Below are 22,805 nucleotides of genomic sequence, written 5' to 3'. Positions count from 1 at the left end.
GAGATCCAAGGCACTTCTTTCTTCTGACAGCCAGTTTTAAGAGATTTGGAGTGAGAAATTATGATACCATCATTGTGCTGCTCACTGTTCTCCTTGCTGGAGGCTCTGACATGAGCAAAGGCCCTGCCTCTACCAAGATGACCACCTCTACAGAGACAGTACAGAACATTGCTTGGTAAGTCAGTAATGTGAAAAGATCACTGCAGGGAGACCACAAGCAATAATGGTAAATAGCCCTTTGCTCTTTGCATTTCATTTTCTTGGGCACAGCTTTCAGAGTTTAGTTAATCTTTAATGAAAATAATGTTATTAATGTAGAAAATGAAGATGAATGGCCACGCACCTAGTCCGGATGTTGCTTTCTTTTTTGATGCATATCAAAAAAATATCACAGTACAAGAAGCATGGAGCACAGATGAGAATAGATGTTGACGCTTTTCGCACTAGATAGCGCTTACTCATAACACCAACATCAATAAATAAATCGAAGTCCAGGCCTGATGTGGGGCCATTCATCTTAATTTTCTGCTGTTCTTGGAGGCAAGCACTTTTGTGAGTGGACATGGTATATGGGCACTGTATGCACACACTTTAGCAGTGTTTACCACCAATGAATGTGTCCTAATGTAAAAAAAAACAAAAACCTGTTGTTTGAAGTGCAGAAAGTAGAGGGTGCTGGAGTGCCAGATGCACAGAATTCAGAGGTCAGGAGTGCGTAATGCAGAGCATGCAACTCAGAGTGCCACTGGTATACAAACAAAAATTACCCCCCTCAACCCTGTACAAATCCTGCCAAACTCATATCTTCCACAATTCAGATCTCCACCAACAGCCTCAACCTCCTGCCCAGTACAGACCACCTTTCAAATCTCCCCCCCCCCCCCCCCACGTTCTCCTACTCAACATGTGCAGCAGCAATTCACAAACCTCAAAAGAAACAGAAGTTCAGCATGAGTGGTAGTCCTTCCACAGTTGTGCCATGAGACTGGAATAGAGAAGAAGCCTCCTGTTGACTCTGACTGCAACTGTCAGGCAGGCAGAAGCGATACAGGGCCATGTGTCATACAATAAAAATGTCAGGGAGCCACAACACCCCTCAGAGTTTTAGGCACCCAGTGCAGACTGCACCCCCCCCACCCCAAATACGCCACTGCACATACCAACATGCTTCAGCAATTGAAGCAGAAGAGGAGAACTGATTGCCTACTTACCAATACAGAAAGAGAAACTTTATTTTTAAAAAACAATCGTCTTCCCTGAATACAAAATTACCTTGGCTGCTAAACTACTACCATCATAGACAGGCACTATGCCATCTTCAGCTCTATGCTTCATTAGACATTTACAGCTAAATATAGTCAAACCAGAATAAATTAATTTTCTTACCATTTACTTTCCCATTTTATTCTGCCAACAAAGAACAGCTCAAGAACTCTACATTGCCAACTTTGCTGACCTTGAGCCATCATTGTACCTTGTACTGTACATCATGCACTTTTTTCATTTCTTCTCAATATCCATTCCATGCTCACTCAATAACTGATCATGAGAATGTCCTATTGCTGTTTCCTATTCATCCAACATCATGTACCAATGACTTTTAGGAATTCCTGAACCCACCAATCCAAATATGGCATTCTGTCTATACAAATCTTTCATGTACACTGGATACATTTGGACTGCATTGGGCAGCTATTGCAACGTAGTCCTACTGCATGACAAGGGAAAATGCCTTGTCACCTGTGTGCTCAATTAACAACACCACGGTGGTGTGTGGGCAGTGTGTGCTGAAAAAAAGAACTGCAATGGCAGCCAATTGAACTTAATGAAACCTCTGTGTGACATTTTAATAAAGTTATTTTTTAACAAATAGTGAACAATGTGATCCTGCCAAACTCCCACTGTGTTGTAATGCAGTGGCTGGTATGAATTAGACTCGGTTCACACCTATGCGTCTTTTGGTTCTTTTTGCAGAAACACATGACAGTCCATTTAACAGGTTTCCTATGGGGCACGTTCACATCTTTGCTCTTTTCAGCCACTGAATTTTTGGGACGTTTTTCAGGGACTTTTTTAAATGCAAAACAATGCGTTTTTTAAAATTTTTGGTTCAATAGACTTCAATTGAGAAGCTGCAGAAAAGCATTAAGTGAGATCTTACCGCAATTTTACCACAATTTGCATTTTTCAATTTGCCCTACAACAAACTGGCAAAAAAATGCAAATCGCAACAAAATCGTGGTAAAATAGCATATGCTAAAATGCAAAAAACACTGCAGAAACAATCAAAAGCAAACTGAACAGGTGTGAACCAAGTCTAAATCATTCCTGAACTGCTGTTCTTAACTCAGATCCAGCTAACCTCTTTAACTAACAGCTCCATGGCTTCTCCATGGCTTCTCCATGGCTTCATGTTATTTGCAGAACCACTGTTTTCATTTTATTAAACCTTGATGGTTTGGAAGCCTTTATACTTTCTTTAGTAATGTAAACCATTTAAGAAAAGCTTTACACCTTTGTTCACCTTAACCACTTCAGCTCGAGAAGAATTGGCTGCTCAATAACCAGGCCATTTTTTGCGATATGGCACTGCGTTGTTTTAACTGACAATTGCGCGGTCGTGCGCCGCTGTACCCAAACAAAATTGACCTCCTTTTTTTCCCACAAATAGATCTTTCTTTTGGTGGTATTTGATAATCTCTGTGTTTTTTTAATTTTTGCGCTATAAACAAAAAAAGAGCGAAAATTTTGAAAAAAACACATTTTGTACTTTTTGCTGTAATAAATAGCCCCAGTTTTTATAAAAAAAAACCTAATTTTTTCCTCAGCTTAGGCCGATATGTATTCTTCTACATATTTTTGGTAATAAAAATCACAAAAAGTGTATATTGATTGGTTTGTGCAAAAGTTATAGCGTCTACAAAATAGGGGATAGATTTATGGCATTTTTAATGCAATGGCGGCGATCTGCGATTTTTCCCGAGACTGTGACATTATGGCGGACACATCGGACACTTCTGACACATTTTTGAGTCGATTGACAATTATACAGCGATCAGTGCTATAAAAATGCACTCATTACTGTATAAATGTCACTGACAGGGAAGGGGTAGAGGGTGATCAAGGGGTTAACTGTGTTCCCTATGTGTGTGTTCTAACTGAGGGGATGGGACTGACTGTAGGAGATGAGAGATCGTGGTTCCCAGCTCGTAGGAACTCACAATCTCTCTCTCCTTTCCTCACAGAACTGGGATGTGTGTGTTTACACACACACGTCCCTGTTCTGCCTCTCGTGCCCGCGATCGCTCGTGGCCAATGGTCATTGCGACTGCCGGTCACGAGCATTGGCACAACTGCTGTGCAGCGGGCGCGCGCCTGCTTTCCCGCTTAAAGGGACCAATGTAGAGCTACGACGGTTTGCGGGATCGTGCCGACCTGCCGCAGTATAATGACGGTGGCTGGTCAGCAATTGTTAAAGAGGACCTGTATTATGAAAACTGTACCAAAAAAAAGGCAAGCAGACAGCAAGTCACAAGTGAGGCCTATAGTCTTTCTGCAGCTGATCTTTTCCCTATTAATACATTACCATGTTCAACACTGTGGAAATAATAACATGATTCTAAAGGTTGCAATAAAAAAAATGGTTATACTTACCTGCTCTGTGCGGTGTTTCACTGCCGGTGGTCCTGCCCATCCTCCCCCCGCCAAGTGTCCCCAATAGCAAGCCTCTTGCTATGGGGGCACTTGAGCAGGCTTGCTCCAGAGCCACACTCATGTGAGTGGACATTGTCCATTCACAAACATAGTGTAGCTCTGCCCCGCCTCCTGCTCTCTCCTCATTGGCTCACTGGCTGTAATCAACAGCAGAGGAGCCAATGGCTCCCGCTACAGTGTGGGCCAGTGAGGAGAGAGAGACCCCAGAGAGCTGTTGCTTGGATTGAGATGGAGCTCAGGTAAGTATAAGGAGGGCTGGGGGGTAGCTGCACACTAAAGGTTTTTTAATTTTAATGCAGAGAATGCATTAGGGTAAAAAAAACCTTCTGTCTGTAGAACTACTTTAAGACATTTCCTTACTTCTTGGTAGTACAGTAATTCCTTATATCAGATATTCCCTCAAAGACTGGGGATCTGATGACTTGTAGGGGAATAATTAAGAAGCAGCAGCAGAGGTGCAGAAAGCACCGATCCACTGAGTGAAGCAGAAGCTGAGAGATCCTTGCACTGCAGGTCCTCAGGTACATCTTTCTCTTTAACAAGTGAGCAGCGCAGTAATGTCATCATCACCAAATCTTTCTAGCATTCAGAGCCAGCAGTGCCTTAGATGATCTCACACTCTATATATATAGCGAAGAGGCACCTAGGCACAGGAAGTTTAGTTCTATTGTTCAGGAAGAATGCAAGCCAAAATGTAGATTTTCAGAGTACTGCTTAGGTACAATAAACCCTATATGATATATACCTATAACACTGTAAATAATCTACAGTCAGGTCCATAAATATTGGGACATCGACACAATTCTAATCTTGTTGGCTCTATACACCACCACAATGGATTTGAAATGAAACGAACAAGATGTGCTTTAACTGCAGACTTTCAGCTTTAATTTGATGGTATTTACATCCAAATCAGGTGAATGGTGTAGAAATTACAACAATTTGTATATGTGCCTCCCACTTTTTAAGGGACCAAAAGTAATGGGACAATTGGCTGCTCAGCTGTTCCATGGCTGTTATTCCCTCATTATCCCATTTACAAGGAGCAGATAAAAGGTCCAGAGTTCATTTCAAGTGTGCTATTTGCATTTGGAATCTGTTGCTGTCAACTCTCAATATGAGATCCAAAGAGCTGTCACTATCAGTGAAGCAAGCCATCATTAGGCTGAAAAAAACAAAACAAACCCATCAGAGAGATAGCAAAAACATTAGGTGTGGCCAAATCAACTGTTTGGAACATCCTTAAAAAGAAAGAACGCACCGGTGAGCTCAGCAACACCAAAAGACCCAGAAAACCACAGAAAACAACTGTGGTGGATGACCGAAGAATCCATTCCCTGATGAAGAAAACACCCTTCACAACAGTTGTCCAGATCAAGAACACTCTTCAGGAGGTAGGTGTATGTGTATCAAAGTCAACAATCAAGAGAAGACTTCACCAGAGTGAATACAGAGCGTTCACCACAAGATGTAAACCATTGGTGAGCCTCAAAAACAGGAAGGCCAGATTAGAGTTTGCCAAACAACATCTAAAAAAGCCTTCACAGTTCTGAAACAACATCCTATGGACAGATGAGACCAAGATCAACTTGTACCAGAGTGATGGTAAGAGAAGAGTATGGAGAAGGAAAGGAACTGCTCATGATCCAAAGCATACCACCTCACCACCTCATCGGTGAAGCATGGTGGTGGTAGTTTCATGGCGTGGGCATGTATGGCTGCCAATGGAACTGGTTCTCTTGTATTTATTGATGATGTGACTGCTGACAAAAGCAGCAGGATGAATTCTGAAGTGTTTCGGGCAATATTATCTGCTCATATTCAGCAAAATGCTTCGGAACTCATTGGACGGTGCTTCACAGTGCATATGGACAATGACCCGAAGCATACTGAGAAAGCAACCAAAGAGTTTTTTAAGGGAAAGAAGTGGAATGTTATGCAATGGCCAAGTCAATCACCTGACCTGAATCCGACTGAGCATGCATTTCACTTACTGAAGACAAAACTGAAGGGAAAATGCCCCAAGAACAAGCAGGAACTGAAGACAGTTGCAGTAGAGGCCTGGCAGAGCATCACCAGGGATGAAACCCAGCATCTGGTGATGTCTATGTGTTCCAGACTTTAGGCTGTAATTGACTGCAAAGGATTTGTAACCAAGTATTAAAAAGTGAAAGTTTGATGGATGATTGTTAATCTGTCCCATTACTTTTGGTCCCTTAAAAAGTGGGAGGCACATATACAAACTGTTGTAATTTCTACACCGTTCACCTGATTTGGATGTAAATACCCTCAAATTAAAGCTGAAAGTCTGCAGTTAAAGCACATCTTGTTTGTTTCATTTTAAATCCATTGTGGTGGTGTATAGAGCCAAAAAGATTAGAATTGTATCGATGTCCCAAAATTTATGGACCTGACTGTATTTGTTAGTTTGGGTCTACTTTAATAATCTTAGTTCCATTTCAAGTAAAATGTCCTTTTGACCTCAATGTGATCCTTCAAAACATCTAAAGCCTTCACAAAACTCGGAGATGCATTTTTAAATAATTTTCACAGTAGCCAGCCAGCTTCACAGACAACACAACAGACCCCCTCTAAAGTCCACTAAATAAAAAACCCTTGAAGTGGATGTAAACCCAATTCATGAAATTTGAGCTGAGCACATATATCTGCAATGTTTTATTATCTCTCTTCAAAGCACTATGTCCCGTTAGCTGCCTCCTGCTCCGTTCTTCTGTTATCAGCCTGATAACTCCTGAAAAATTCTCCGTCAACTGAGATAAAAGCAGCCTGAGTTTTGTGTTGGGGAGGATGCTATAAATAGATTAGCAGAGCCCTGAACTATTCAACGATCAGCTCTGGAAGTCTCTACCTATGAGGAGAGAGGGGGTGTGCCTTTCCTCCTTTTAGCTGTCTTGGCTGTATGCCCAGGCTTCACTGCAGCGTTGAACGGGAAGAGAAAATCTTCTAACACGATCTGAACTTTCTAAACAGTATATAAGCTGAAGACAGCAGATATACATGTAAAACTTATGTAGGGAGATTTGTTTAATCTCTGTGTATCATCTGAGGCTGTTCACTTCACTGGGTATATGTGAGGGTTTACATCCACTTTAAGCATTTTCTATGTATTTTGGGAGACTTTGGAGGAGTCTGTGTGCATTTTTTAAAATTTGTATCTTTTAAATCTGCATGATATTCATCTTTGGCACATTTATAAGCTTTATTAAAAAAAAAAAATCCTCTTGTAAGTATTGTGTTAAAATGTTCTTTGTTATAATATTCTTTAAATTGCTCATCTTTTTTCTATACTTCAGTTCGTCACATTCTCTGCTTTACTGCTTCATTAATGAATGCAATCTCCTCTCCAGATTTATGTCTTCTACACTTTTAGTAATGTAATTTGTGCAGTGAACAAAAGCATATTAGCAAGCTTTGTTAAAATGTGATCACATTATACCATTGCCGGCAATGACCGGTTCACCCTCTGGGCAGTCACTGTCCTTTGTACATATTGCGTCTGGAATTCCAGCATTCTGCACAAAAACAAGAGTGGAAAGTGATTTATTTTGTATTGCTGGCTCTTGATAGTGCTAACATTTAAGCAAGAACTGTCTGCATTACCTAGAGTTACCAATCAGATCCATTCTTGACAAAGTATCACTAATGCTAGTCATACAAGCATAGATCTCTCTCATTATGCCTGCAGGCAGAACGAGAGAAATCAGATAAATTCATTCATCCATTCTAAACAGTAAAGATGGAGGTATCTATTGTATTCAACACCTGCAGCTGCTTGAATACCCAAACAGTGACTGCATATGATAGAATGCAGTCACTAATCCATTGCCAGTTTTCCACCTGGCTTCTTCAGTCAAAGTGTAGCAAGATGGCTGGTGCTGACAAGGCCACCCACAACTTGAATTTTGTCCGTTTCAACGGGAATCAGTCAAAATTCAAGCTGTGTATGGCCAGCTTAAGTTTGAACTTGACTCATATTCCAAAGCAACAGATTTTTCAAAAGAAGACTTTGTACATTAGGAAAGCAAAATCTTTGGAACTGTATTTGATCTTTCACACCATGAATGTCCACAATAATTGAGAGCTGGGTTATTTTATTGGAGGAACACTTATCTCTGTCAATGTTCATAGGGATTACAGGTAAGAGAATTTAGCCATTTTTACATAGATAGTCAGTGAAGAACCCTTCTTTTATTGGTGGTCAGTGAAGCACCCCTTTACATTATTGGCCAGTGAAGTGTTTTCCCTATATTGGTAGTGAATAAAGTACCCCCTTACATTTATGGTTAGTGTAGCGCCCCCTTACAATAGTGCTCAGTGTAGTTTCCACCTATGTTGTTGGTCAGTGAATTGGAGACATGCCCATGTGCATGGGTTGTTATAGTGCTAGTTCTGCCCTTGCTATCTTCTTATGTTAAAGTGCTAAAATTATATCAAATGAGACCCTGCAAAACAAGACATAAATGATTATTTGCTTATAGGGAAATTGTTCATATGATGAGACTCCATGGTCCATCCTGAGCTCATAAAAGCGCACAGGTTAGTAGCTATGCTTAAATTTGGCAGCATATCCATATAGTTAGTACTGCTTTCTCTGTAAATCTAATCCAGGTCAATTCTTTCTCTATAAATCTAGTCCAGGTCATGTCTTCAGTTAGACGTGTCCTAAAGTCCACTCCATTTTGTGTACAGGCAGCCTCCGAGTTACAAACATCCAACTTACAAACTACTTATAACAGAGGGTGACAACAGGAAGTGAGAGGAAATTTACCCCTAGGAAGGAAAATTCACTCCTGTAAGAGTTATCATGGAAAAAAATGTCTTCTCTGAAGCTTTATCACCGATCCTTGTTTCCCCAACAACCCAAAATTTTCAAAATCCAATTGTTACAGGAACAGAAAGTGAGGTGAAATCTTCTGAACAGGGTCACAGACAGCAAAACAAATGTTACAGGGATGTTAACCCTTCCAAAAAAATGTACCTGTTCCACCTTACATACAAATTCAACTTAAGAACAAATCTACAGAACCTTGTTTGTAACGTGGGAACTGCCTGTACTTAGCATTACATTTTTTGTTTCTGTCCTACTTATCTAAAAAAGCACTGCAAGGCTCCTAATCTGAATTTGAAGATTAAAAACATAGCCTCTCTGTAAGGAGAAATATAAATCTAAGCAGTCCAGCTGACCTACCAAACTTCTCACTTCAGCAGTGAGCTGGATATACTGTATGTATCTATTAAATAAGAAGGTGGCAACTGTAGCTTGGCTACATTACAAGATGAAATCCTGTGACAAATAAGCTTTATATAAAATTACCTGAATCCCAGCCGACTCAATCCTGAAATTGCAGAATTCAGACAGTTTTGTATTTATTTTGAATTTTTGGCCTGTCAGATTCTGGACAGTTTCAGATTGTTTGGGTTCGTAGTAAGACAGGATCTAGAATTGTACAATTTTATGATTCACAGTAAAACAGACAATATAAACAAGAATTCCATGTGTTTTTGACTTGTGATATAGACTTGACTGTGGGTGACTGTTTTTCAATTTTCTAGGCAAACCATAGACATGAATTTGTGATTGAATCTTCAAAAATGTTCTATAGAAAACTCTGGCATAAGTACGCACGATCATTTGGTCTAACCATTTGTCTTATTTTAGGAGAGCAATTGTATGGGAAAATCCATTCCAGATAAATCATCTTCCACTAAAACCAGTGAGTCTGCAGAGGGACCATAGGCAATTATTTGTTTTCTGATCTGCTCTGAGTTTAGGCAGGCTTACTCAACTATTTTTCAAATGGCCACAAGAGTACCTGTCCCCTTAAAACAAACAACAGTGTGAGTTTCAAAAAAATAATATACTCCAAAAGCTTACTCTTGGATATCCACTTTGTACCTTGGGTGCAGACACAGCTCCCAAATCCATCTCCACTCACAGTCCATGTGAAAATGTCTGCTGTTCCTCAGTCTCTGCCCATCAAGGGTTTAATCGTAGAAGTTCAAGATTAAGCCCTTTGATGGTTAAAACCCATCACAGTGGGTGGATCCATGGTTGGGTAATCATCAGACTTTTCCGTGTAGAAAAAAGACATTTTAACTGATCTTGGTGCATGTGCGGTGCTTGCTCAACAGTGTGAACTTACAGAAAATGCAGTAGTCTCTTGCACTAAATAAACCATTTTTCATAAACAAAACATATTTCAGTTTTAATAACTTTTTGGAGGTTTTACTTAGAAACTCTATACATTTTTTTTATTGTTGCCTGTATTCCTACACTTAGGCTGCATTCACACTTCAGCATTTTGAATCACGGGTAGATTTGCTGTGAATCAAACCGTGATTTGAAAACGCCAATGTGTGAATCACGAATCGCGGGACTCGCATTTGAGATACCATTCATTTGAATGACACCTCAAGTGGCGGCACAGGTCTGCCGCGATTTTCGCGTGATAAATCGCGTTGCAATTGAGGCAAAATGTTGCCAGGATCTCTAACCCCCTGTGAAAGTGTTTGTCTGGCCAAAACCTAATTTCTTAGTTTTGGATAGAGTGGGGAAGGGTTAGAACCACTGTCAACTTTTTACTGCTATCTGGGGCTCTGTTAGAGAGATTCACTCTCACTTCCTGTACTGCTGACATTTTACCAAAATAAAGGTAGGCTAGAACCCATGTCAGATTTTCTATTGCTGCCTCTGTTCTTGCTGCACATTTCCCCTCATTTCCTTTGTAGTTAAACAGGACGGGAAGTGAAGGTAAATCTCTATAACAAGAAGGGCATAGGTATTATCAGGTTGTTCAGTGGAGTACTTTTTTTCCTTACCTCACTGCATTTACCTTGTCTCTGGTTAGGGGTGACAATCAGGTTTGTTACCACAAAAAAAATATTTTCACCCTGAAGGAAGAATAAAAAAAGAAAATTAGATATGTCTTTTGTAGAGATATTTTATACATGCAATGAAAAGATCTAATGACCTGTGGCGGTATGACATAATCTACCACATCCCAGAGTCTTGGCCCCAGTTCTGTGGTGTTGGTGAAGGCAACTCCCTTTAACTTGGTAATGACAGAGCTCTGTATGGATGTGTCGGTGTCTTGATACCCTTTTTTAGTCACAAACACCCACCTGCAAAAGCAAAATGGAACATCAGATAAGCTTGTCACTTATTTTTTTATTTGTGTTCTATATGAAGACACCTATTTCAAACAGATGCCCACAATAAATTCCTGAACATAGTCTTAATTGTATCTAAGGAACAACTACACCGTGTGTGTGTGTTTATATATATATATATATATATATATATATATATATATAAAGTGAAAGGGTAAAAGGAGGTGGGAAAAGGAAAAGGAAGGTCCCCCAGGCTGGGGATGGGGTTAAGTTAGTTTGAGAGGCCTAGACTGGTCGGGTGCAGAGTATGCTTAGGACCACCTCAGGGCCCATACTTTGAGAAATTTGGCATGGGAGTTGTGGAGGATACTAGACATTTTTTCATGGATCATGAGGGTCGTCAAGATGTTCTTCACCCCTGAAAATTATATAGCCTGCTTTTTCCAGGCCCTTGCTATTGTATGCTTAGCTGTGATAAACAGATATGTGGCTAGTTTCTGCTGGTGAGAGAAGAGGCCCGGGATCGGACAATGGAGCAATGCAAGTTTGGGGTCCTTGTGGAAAGGTACGTGGATAAGGGTAGTTGGGAGTCCAAAGACCGTTGACCAAAATCTCATAAGGCAGGGGCAGGATCACCATATGTGCACTGTCTTGCTTGTAAAAAAAAAAAAATTGCAGGAAACTGCATAGGCGTGAATGGGAGCCATAGGAAATAATGGTAAATAGATTATTACGTGTTTCTGGGACTTTGAATGATGTGGGTCAAAGGCTAGGCACAACTAGGATACAATTGATAATTTATTATAAATTCATGCTATACAAATCTGACGACTTAGGACGTCCTCTTTTGACCTATCTCCGGTGCGCGCATCGGGTGTGGGATCAATTCATGGCCCTCCACCTGCTACGTCTGCATGACGTTTGCGGGATCCGCCCACCGCTGTGGGGATATATCAGCCTGGGTTAGTCATGACCTCCATTTGCACATTGCTTCTTGTGGAGGTGGTCATGTGGATTATATTCAGCACTTGTTACCTATTCACAGGTATTACCCTGCAAAGTTATTTGCTATTTTCCTCTTTTTGCTTGTTTGTTTCACTTTTGTTTTGTCTTTGTTTTTTCCTCTCTTCAATCTTTCCACTCAGCTTTACGCTATTGTGTTTGACATTCAGCTTCGGTTTGGTGCTTTCTCTGCACTCTTCATTCCACTATGCACGGGTTCACATAGGCGTCCACTTTCCACTTTGATTGATCACCAGTATATCTCTATCCACTGTACACTATACCAGACCCATTTATTTACTATTTTGTTATGCTATACACTCAAACATATTTTTTCTTTTTAGAATCATCTGGTCTACTGTGTTCATACACCCTAATTACTGCACAGTGTTTTTTCATATGCAACTTTTTGGGAAAATTGTGAAAATCTGTATTTTTTGCTAGAAAATGACTAAGAACCCCCAAACATTATATATTTTTTTAGCAGAGGCCCTAAAGAATAAATGGTAGCCGTTGCAATTTTTTATGTCACACGGTTTTGCGCAGTGTTTTTTCATATGCAACTTTTTGGGAGAATATACACTTTAATTAATTAACCACCTCAATACTGGGCACTTTCTCCTCCTTCCTGCCCAGGCCAATTTTTAGCTTTCAGTGCTGTTGAATGACAATTGTGACTGGACACAGCTAATCACATGGGTAAAGAGCCATGTCATTGACTCTTTACCGAGATCATGATCACACTGTGTCCCAGGCACACAGCGAGTCCACGATCACCACTCTGCGCGCCCCCGTAGGCGCACAAGCACATTGAGTCTGGTGCGACGCCATATGACTTTGTTCCAGAGCAACAGAGTATTTCGCCCCTTGTCCTTTGTCTATACTGCAGGTATACATGGAGGAAATTTAGCTGCACACCAACATCCGTCCAACAGGTTTATTGGAAGAATGCCACCAGGACTAAAACAACAGACCAAGGGGTGACAATGTTTCACACATACATTTTTCTTCTTCAAAGACGGATGCCAGTGAGCAGCAAATTGTTTTCACTTGGTCCACATGTTCACTGTTGCAAGCCGGAGCTAGCACCCAGCTTTTCCTTTTTGGTGGATTATTATACTCACCTGGAGCCACAATCTGTCACATTTCTCTTGTTTACACGGGACAGGAACCGGAAGTGACGTCATGACGCCACTCTGGTCCTCCTAGGCCATAGAGATGAGCGATGGCCATCTTTCCTTCGCTCATATCTGTGCCTAGCCGCTGCCAGCGCTGCATCAATTCCTGGAGCTACCTATCGCCTAGGTAAGCCCGAGAACCACTGGAAAGTGGCAGGGGAACGACCCCTCCCATTGCTTCTAAATGTGATCCAGCAGCCAATGCACTGCTCAGACCACTTTTATCAGAAAGAGCGGCACCTGAGGGAAAAAAATTATACCGGAGTTATGAAATCTAGATGCCGCCATAATCCTGGTATTAAATGTCAAAGTAATGACGTATTTTCCCAGTTAGGGCTCTTTCTCACGGGGCGGATCAGTGATGATCCGCCCCGTGAACACCCGCTTGCTCAGCGGGGATCGCTCCGCCGATCCCCGCTGAGCAGGAAGATGACAGGTCCATCGCTGCACGCTGTGCAGCTACGGACCTGTCAGAGCGCCGCTCTCCCCTATGGGGGGATCGGATGATGACGGACCGTAGTGTCCGTCGTCACCCGATCCGATCCGAAAACGGATGGAAAAGTAGGTTTTTTCTCCGTTACACTTTTCGGATCGGAGCGGGGTCGGATGTCAGCGGACATGTCACCGCTGACATCCGACGCTCCATAGGGATGAATGTATGTCCGTTTTTCATCCGAAAACGGAAGGATGAAAAACGGACATACGGATCCCTCGTGTGAAAGAGGCCTTAGGCGGTTGTCAAGTGGTTTAAATGATGCTGAACTGATGGTTTTGAATAAAGGACTGGGCTTTTGTCCCAGTACAAGGATGGATACATTTGTATTAAAACAGGAATTATATAGATTATAGAGAAAGTTACACTTGAATTCATTATTTTTTGGTTATTGTTCTACAATGACACTAGGATCAACATTGTTTAGACTAGGATAACAAACTAAAAGTAATATGGTCCCACCTACATCTTTACCTGCAGTTAAAAGGTGGAGATAGATGCATCTCAGTTTCTGGCAGATCAGACTTAAGCTGGGTACACACTTTAGGCTGGGTTCACATATAAGCACGGTGCTGAATTTTTTGGCTGAATTCGGACCTAAAATGGACCAAAAGATGCACAGGCCTCCTGTGCAAATCGCACTGGAGCCGCTACGGAGATATGTGAACCAGCTCCATAGAGAGCTGGTCACAATCTCCTGCTGTGCGAATTGGATGTGTAGAAACCCACATCCAATTTGCATTAGTATGAACCCAGCCTTACAGTTTACAGTTTTTTATTTGTTCAACCATCGGGTTTAACAAAAGAAAAAACTGACCGATGCCCACATGAACATAAGCGATGGACTCCCCCCGCTGCAATGCGCTGATCAAATTTATGTTTTCCAGAATAAACGCTGAACAGAAGTTGGTCATTAGATTTCCATTTACCTTAAAAAAAAATGTGTTTGTAGGTGGTGATTGGTGTTTATTATTTTATATGTATATATTTTATATATATATCATCCAAATCGGAGGAAGGGTTTAGAAATTACAGCTTTTAAGAATAGCCACCCCCCCTTTTTCAAGGGACCAAAAGTAATTGGACAAATAAATCAAAAGCTGTTTTATGGCCAGCTGTGGGCTACTCCTTTGTTATTTCTTCATCAATTAAGCAAGTAAAAGGTCTGGAGTTGATTCTAAGTGTGGTATTTGCATTTGGAATCTATTGCTGTGAACCTACAACATGCGTTTAAAGGAGCTGTCCATGCAAGTGAAACAGGCCATTGTAAGGCTTCAAAAACTAAACAAATCCATCAGAAAGATATCAGCAACATTAGGAGTGGCCAAATCATCAGTTTGGTATCTTCTGAGGAAAGAAGAATGCACTGGTGACCTCAGCAATATTAAAAGGCCTGGACGTCCATGGAAGAGAACAGTGGTGGATGATCACAGGATCCTCTCTATGGTAAAGAAAAACCCATTCACAACATCCAGACAAGTGAAGGACACTCTCCAGGAGGTGGGTGTATCATTGTCAAAGTCTACAATCAAGAGAATACTTCACAAGAGAAAATACAGAGGGTTCACCACAAGGTCCAAAATATTCATATACCTGAAGAATAGAAAAGCCAGATTAAACTTTGCTAAAAAACATCTTTGCTAAAAAAAACAGACCAGTTCTGGAAAAGCATTCTTTGGACAGATGAATAAATCCAAACCTCTAAAAACACAATCAATCCGCCCCACAAAAACAAGTTCCAAGATCGCGAAACTTATTTATCAACAAGGCTTAGCCGATATCTGGAGAGAACATAATCCCACAAAGAGGGATTATACACATTATTCAAACCCTCACAAAATGTACTCCAGGATCGACCACATACTCCTGTCAGTGATACATATCCCCTATGTAGTTAAGGCCTATATTAAAGACACAGCCCTATCAGATCATGCCATGGTGGTCGTCACCCTACGGGGCGGTTCCCACAAACCACCCACTACCCAGTGGAGACTCAACGACACTATCTTTAATGACCCTATTTCAGTAATAGAGATTGAGAGGGAATTAAAAGATTACTTTTTGCGGAACGATGTGGAGGGAATATCAGCAGAGACCCTTTGGGCCGCTCATAAAGCTACCATACAGGGAAAGCTCATTCAAATGTCGTCTCAAAGAAAGAAAGCACAGATAGCGGAGATAGAGAAACTAGAGAGGGACTTCAAGGCCCTGTGTAAACAACACAAAAGGGATCCTTCTAAGGTTCAAATAGCTCAACTAGACGCAGCCAGAATAGCTTTAAACCTAGCTCACACAGTAAGGGCAGAAAGACACTTGAAATGGAATAGTGTGAAATTCTACTTTCAGAGAGACAAGATGAGTACTCTATTAGCAAGAAAGCTCTCTCCCAAATTCACTAACTTCACAATCCCAAAACTTAGACTACAGGATGGATCCTCAACCCTTAATCCCCCAAAAATTCTGCAAGTATTTCAGTCTTTTTACTCTAAACTATATCAGAAGAATGACTCTATGTCAGACTCTTCCTTGAAATCATTCTTAGATGATCTAGACATACCCACTCTACGTAAAGATCATGTGGATCTCATGGAAGCACCCTTTTCTATAGAAGAAACAATAGAGGTAATTAAAAATTTAAAAGGGTGTTCAGCGCCCGGCCCCGATGGATTCTCCAATCAATATTACAAAACTTTTACGAAAACCTTAGCACCCCATATTACAAAATTCTTCAATTCCAGAAGGTCAGGGGCACCCCTAGAGTCACAACTAAATATGGCGTTTATCTCTGTCATACCCAAACCCGACAAGGATCCATCTTTAGTCGAGAACTACAGACCAATTTCGCTGATTAACAACGACTTGAAAATACTTACTAAAATCCTAGCTAACAGAATCAACTCCTTCATCAACCAATATATAAACAAAGACCAAGTGGGCTTTATACCGGGAAGACAGGGCCCGGATCAAGTTAGAAGGGCGGTCGATATTGTCTCATTATTACAAACGGGTTGGGATGGAGGCCCAAAGCAGGAGGGTTTATTGCTGTCGTTGGACCTTAAAAAGGCCTTCGACTCCTTGTCTTGGTCATTCCTATTCACAGTACTGGGACGCTGGGGATTCGGGGAAAAGTTCATAAGTATCCTGAAAGCTTTATACTCCACTCCTAGTGCCAAGGTCAAACTTCACGGATTCTATTCGGATCCCATTCAAATAACTAGGGGTACCAGACAGGGGTGCCCCCTATCTCCTATGATTTTTGCTTTAGCTATAGAGGTTCTGGCAATTGCAATCAGATCTAACCAAAATATTAAGGGTGTAAAATGCGGAGCGCACACCCATAAATGCGCCCTTTTTGCGGACGACATCCTCCTTTTTGTCACATCCCCAACTACCTCACTTCCCAATATTTGCAATCTCTTAAAAATATTTGGATCCTTGTCGGGTTTAAGGGTTAACATGGACAAATCCCAGGCATTAAATACTTCCCTACAAGAGGCAGAAGTAGATAGGCTCAAGCCTTCATTCAAATTTAAATGGAGCGACTCCTCGATTCGATACCTAGGGATAAACCTTACCCCCAAGTTTGAGCGACTTTTTCAAGCTAATTTCCCTCCCATGTTCCGCACATTAGAATCTGACATGCTAGCCTGGTCCAAGTACAATATATCCTGGCTAGGTAGAATACATTCTATCAAAATGACATTACTGCCCAAGCTCCTCTATTTGTTTAGGTCACTCCCGATAGACATTAGAAAATATCATCTCAAATCCCTCCAAGGGAAAATCATAAAATACATTTGGGGTAAAAAAGGATATAGGCTAGCTCGCAATATTTTTTTAGTCCCAAAACCAGGGGGGGTCTAGATCTCCCAGATCTTTATAGCTACTACCAAGCTGCAAGACTGGCCCAACTCTTCATGGTATACTTCAGAGTCGAGAAACCTGATTGGATAAATATAGAGAGACAAGCTGTCCCGACACACACCATAGACTACCTCCTCGGGTGCCCCATGAAATCAAGGCCTTCCATACTAGCTCCTGCATTGTCCCAATCCTTTAAATTATGGAATACCGTGAAATGCTTACCAGCACTGACCTCACCCACCCACCCTCTTGACCACATTTTTCATAACCCCCGATTTGCACCGGGCATGGATATCAAGTCCTTTAAATGGTGGCTCGACAAGGGGATGTACCGTATTGGCCACTTTCTTTCTCCCTCGGGTCCGATTACGCTGAAGCAATGTATAGATACACTTGAACTTCCAGGTTCAGAGAGATTTAGATTTGTCCAGATCTCCCACTTTCTCTCCTCACTAACGAAGGGACAGGCGCTCCCTTTGGAATTTACACATTATGAGCGGTGGTGCGGCCAAGCTTTAGACATAAAGGGGGGCATATCTCTAATTTACGCGGCGCTTATGGAACCCACCACAAAATTTGCGTACATGGAAGCGTGGGAGAGGGATCTACAGGAGACCTGGAGTCTGGAGGAATGGCATCGGAGAGGAACCATAGCCTATAAAGTTATCTTAAATATTTCATTAATAGAAGCTAATCTAAAAGTGTTGTTGAGATGGTATCTAGTACCCACCAGACTAGCGACTATGTTTTCCTCTGCCTCCCCGTTATGCTTCAGAGGCTGTCAAGCTCAGGGCTCCATGATTCATATCTGGTGGGATTGTCCTAGATTAAGAGGTTTTTGGAACAAAATATTCGCTATGATTCGAAAAGTCTCGGGTCTCCCTATTACTAAATCTTCCCAAGTGGCATTACTTAATGCACCAATTCCTAAGACAAAAAACACTCCCAAAAGTTGATTTCCTTCATGTTGTTAGGAGCTAAAACCACCATAGCTAAGGCCTGGAAGCAACCCACAGTGTCTTTCCAGGCAGCCAAACGAAAGATTTTGTGGATTATGTCCCAAGAAAAAACGGTCAGCTCTATGACGGACACCACTAAATCATTCGAGGCAACATGGGAGCCCTGGGCTAGGCATATAGGCATTTCCCTTATCCCTGGTATTCAAACGAAATAGTCAAGCGGAATTCAAAATCCAAAAAAAAAAAAAAAGGAAAAAAAAAAAAGGAAAACACCCTGGACCGGGCACAACTATATCCAACCATCCTAGCGTTCTATTTCTCTATTCTTTTCTTCTTCTCTGTCCTTTCTTTCTGTCATTAAAATGATTTGATATCACATTCGCAGTGTTTCAGTAATATTTAACTCACTAGTTTGCAATATAAAAGAATTTCTTAAGTCGCCATCAGACTTTGAATAGTGAGTTTGAGTCAGGGACTCAAAACGGAATATTGCCAAATAGATGGGAGCTGCTGGAGGGGTCTGTTAGCTTTTCTAGTGGTCCCTATTTTTACCTCAGGGAATGTGGCAGGTCCCTGGGAGCGGGGCCAGTAGGGGTCCCGGGATATCCTTAACACTCTCCCTGGAGATGGGGGGGCTCCTGATACAGTGTGATCCCGTTAGGGGTGTTGGTAATGTCAACCCACACAGGGAACATAAGACTCAGCCTTCCCTACTGTTACAATAGCAAATATAAGTTGTTTTGAATGTCTGTTTAATATCTTTGTACTTTTCTAATATCAATCCCTTATTTGCACGGGATTTGTCAGTATACCTTTGGATTTAATTTCAATGTACTGCACTGCTCTTTAATAAAGCTTTATTTTCAAAAAAAAAAAGAAAGAAAAATGGTTGCAGTTCCTAAAATTTGTACTTGATATTTATGTTCAACCCCTTGAATTAAAGCTGAAAATCTGCACTTCAAATTCATTTGGATTGTTTTGTTTTAATTTTATTCTGGTGGCATACAGGGCTAAAAGTATGAAAATTCTGCCTGTGTCCAAATATATATGGACCTAACTGTGTGTGTGCATATGTATGTATGTATGTGTGTATATGTATATATATATATATATATATATATATATATATATATATATATATATATATATATATGTGTATATATATACTCTCATATTCCCTAAAGACAACCTCTGGATATGTAAAAATCTGCTGACGACTCTTCCTCTACGCCAACTTTGCTCACATTGTGACACAGAACTGGATCATAGACTTTAACCCTTTTAATACAGGGCACTTATACACCTTCCTGCCTAGACCAATTTTCAGCTTTCAGTGCTGTCGCAGTTTGAATGACAATTGCACGGTCATACAACACTGTACCCAAACTACATTTTTATCATTTTGTTCCCACAAATAGAGCTTTCTTTTGGTCATATTTGATCACCTCTGCGGTTTTTATTTTTTGCTAAACAAATAAAAAAAGACCAAAAATTTAAAAAAAAATAAAAGTTTTGCTTTTGTTTCTGTTATAAATTTTGTAAATAAGGAAGTTTTCTCTTTCACTGCTGGGCACTGATAAGGCGGCACTGACAGGCACTGATAAAGCAGCACCGATGAGGTGGTACCAATGAGCGGGCACTGAGGGGCACTGACAATGGGCACTGATATGCGGCACTGATGGGCACTGGTAGGCGGCACTGATGGGTGGCACTGATATGCAGCACTGATGGGCACTGATAGGCGGCACTGATGGGCACTCGTGGGTGGCACTGGGTGACACTAGTGGGCACTCATGGGCACTAATAGGCGACACTGATGGGCACTGAAAGGCTGCAAAGATGGGTTCTTATGGGTGGCACTGATAGGCGGCACTGCTGGGCACTGATAGGCAGCACTGCTGGGCACTGCTGGGCACTGATAGGCAGCACTGCTGGGCACTGATGGGCACTGATAGGCATTGATACGTTGCACTGATGGGCACTGATACACGGCACTGATAGGCATCCCTGGTGGCACTGGCAGTGGTAGGCATTGAGTGGGCACTGATTGGCAGCTGCCTGGGCATTGATTGGTAGCTGCCTGGGCACAAATTAGTATTTCCCTGGGGGTCTAGGGGGGCATACCTGGTGGTCCAGAGTGGATGGCCATCCTGGTGGTCCTGGGCAGCATGATGGTGGTCCTGGGCGGGATCCGAGGGGGGGCTGTGCTGATAAACAATCAGTACAGACCCTGACCCTACCAGGAGAGCAGCAGATCGGCTCTCCTCTACTCACGTCTGTCAGACACGAGTGAGGAAAAGCCGATCAATGGCTCTTCCTATTTACATCATGATCAGCCACGATTGAACACGGCTGATCACGTGGTAAAGAGTCTCTGTCAGAGACTCTTTACCTAGATGGGTGTTGCGGGGCGTCAGACTGACACACCGTAACAACAACCGCCGCGATGCGCGCCCTCGGGGGCGCGCAGCGACTTAATATCCTGATCACGTCATATGACGTCCGGTCAGGATATTGAAACCACTTTGCCACCATCATTCTGCTATATGGCGGGTGGCAAGTGGTTAATAATGACAGAAAGCCGTCACTGTTCATCACCCTGAGAGGTCTATCCCAACAGTAAAGCATGGTGGTAGTAATGTTCATATTGCATGGATGCTTTTTATTTGCAATGCCCGGGAAACTGGTAATGATAGAGGTAAGATGGATGGAGCTACAGACAATAATAATTTTTAGTGAAAAACCTGTATCATTAAAATCTGAGATTGGGGCTCAGGTTTACTTTTTAGCTGACAAAACGACCCTAAGCACAAAGCTAAATCTACTGGAGTACTTTAAAACCCAAAACCTAAAAGTCTTATGCCCCATACACACGGTCGGATTTTCCGACGGAAAATGTTCGATGGGAGCTTGTTGTTGGAAATTCCGACCGTGTATAGGCTCCATTTTCCATCGGAATTTCCATCAAAACAAAATTTGAGATTTTCCGACAACAAAATCCGTTGTCGTAAATTCTGATCGTGTGTACACAATTCCGACGCACAAAGTTCCACGCATGCTCGGAATCAAGCAGAAGAGCCGCACTGGCTAGTGAACTTCATTTTTCTCAGCTCGTGGTACGTGTTGTACTTCACCGCGTTCTTGACGTTCAGAATTTTCGACAAGATTTGTGTGACTGTGTGTATGCAAGACAAGTTTGAGCCAACATCCGTCGGAAAAAATCCATCGAGTTTGTTGTCGGAATGTCCGATCGTGTGTACGCGACATTAGGATGTCCATGTCAAAAGCTAAGACCTCAGTTCAGTTGAGAATCTATAGCAAGATCACCAAGAATTCCATTCAATGTGATAGAGGTAAAGCATTTTTTCAAAGGAAATATGGCAAAATGTCAGAATTTGCAAATGTCTTTTGCTTAATAAAATAATGAGACACTTTAACCACCACCCGGAAGGATTTGCCCCTAAGCCTGGTTTCACACTTGTGCGGTGCGAATTGAAGCTCAGGTTTCACTGGGGAGATAACAATCTCCTGTTCAACGGATTCATTGCGTTTTTGCTCAGGATTAGAGAGCAGGGAGAGGGGGAGGGAGGGGGGGGGAGAGGGGGAGGTGTAGTGAGGAGAAAGAGAAAATCCTTGTTCAGAACGCAATGCATCTGCGAATCAGATGCGTTCCCATAGGAGATAATAGGCTTGTAGTTCGCACCGCAATGCCCAAAAAACGCACACGTTTTTTGTGCAATGCGCAGTGCGAATGCAACGCACATATGTGAACCAGATGCATTCATATGAATGTATTTTAAAATGTCCTGCGAATTAGATGCGGTGTAAGCCGCATCTAATTCGCATAGGTGTGAACCCGGGCTTAATGACCAGCCCATTTATGTGATACAGCACTGCGTCACTTTAACTGATAATTTCGCGGACGTGCGATGTTGTACCCAAACAAAATTGACGTCCTTTTTTACCCACAAATAGAGCTTTCTTTTGGTGGTATTTGATCACCTCTGTGGTTTTTATTTTTTGCACTATAAACAAACAAAAAAAAGACCAAAATAATTTTTTTACTTTCTGCTATATTACATATCCAAAAAAAATATTAAAAAATAAATGTATTCCTCAGTTAAGGCCGATTTATATTCTTCTACATATGTTTGGTAAATACGCAATAGGCGTATATTGATTGGTTTGCGCAAAAGTTATCGCGTCTACAAACTACAGGATAGATTTAGGGACTTTTATTGTTTTCGTACTGTTTTTTCTGGTAATGGCTGCGATCTGCTATTTTTAGCAGGACTGCGACATTGTGGCGGACAAATCTGACCCCAAATGACACTTTTTGGGGACCAGTGACATTATTACATTGATCAGTGCTATAAAAACGCACTGATCAATGTAAAAATAACACTGGCAGGGAAGGGGTTAACACTAGGGGGCGATCAATGGGTTAAGTTTGTTCCCTGGGTG

The 22,805-nt window shown here is 41.7% G+C and overlaps 1 protein-coding gene across 2 annotated transcripts in view; it reads right to left on the bottom strand.

Annotated features, from left to right (window-relative positions):
- The window catches only part of P2RX5 (purinergic receptor P2X 5), a 124,785-nt gene that overhangs the window by 49,109 nt on the left and 52,871 nt on the right, over window positions 1–22,805 (bottom strand). For both annotated transcript variants that reach the window (XM_073616905.1, XM_073616902.1), the window contains exons 2-4: window positions 10,707–10,857; window positions 10,555–10,626; window positions 7,172–7,247 (exon numbers count right to left, since the gene is read on the bottom strand). In XM_073616905.1, coding sequence (XP_073473006.1) covers window positions 7,172–7,247; window positions 10,555–10,626; window positions 10,707–10,857 — 299 coding nt within the window. The remainder of the gene's footprint in view (window positions 1–7,171; window positions 7,248–10,554; window positions 10,627–10,706; window positions 10,858–22,805) is intronic.

This window comes from Aquarana catesbeiana, linkage group LG02 (genome assembly GCF_042186555.1).
Source record: "Aquarana catesbeiana isolate 2022-GZ linkage group LG02, ASM4218655v1, whole genome shotgun sequence".
NCBI classification, from domain to species: domain Eukaryota; kingdom Metazoa; phylum Chordata; class Amphibia; order Anura; family Ranidae; genus Aquarana; species Aquarana catesbeiana.
Note: the sequence above shows the minus strand (reverse complement) of the source record. Positions and strands in the feature narration are given on the sequence as shown.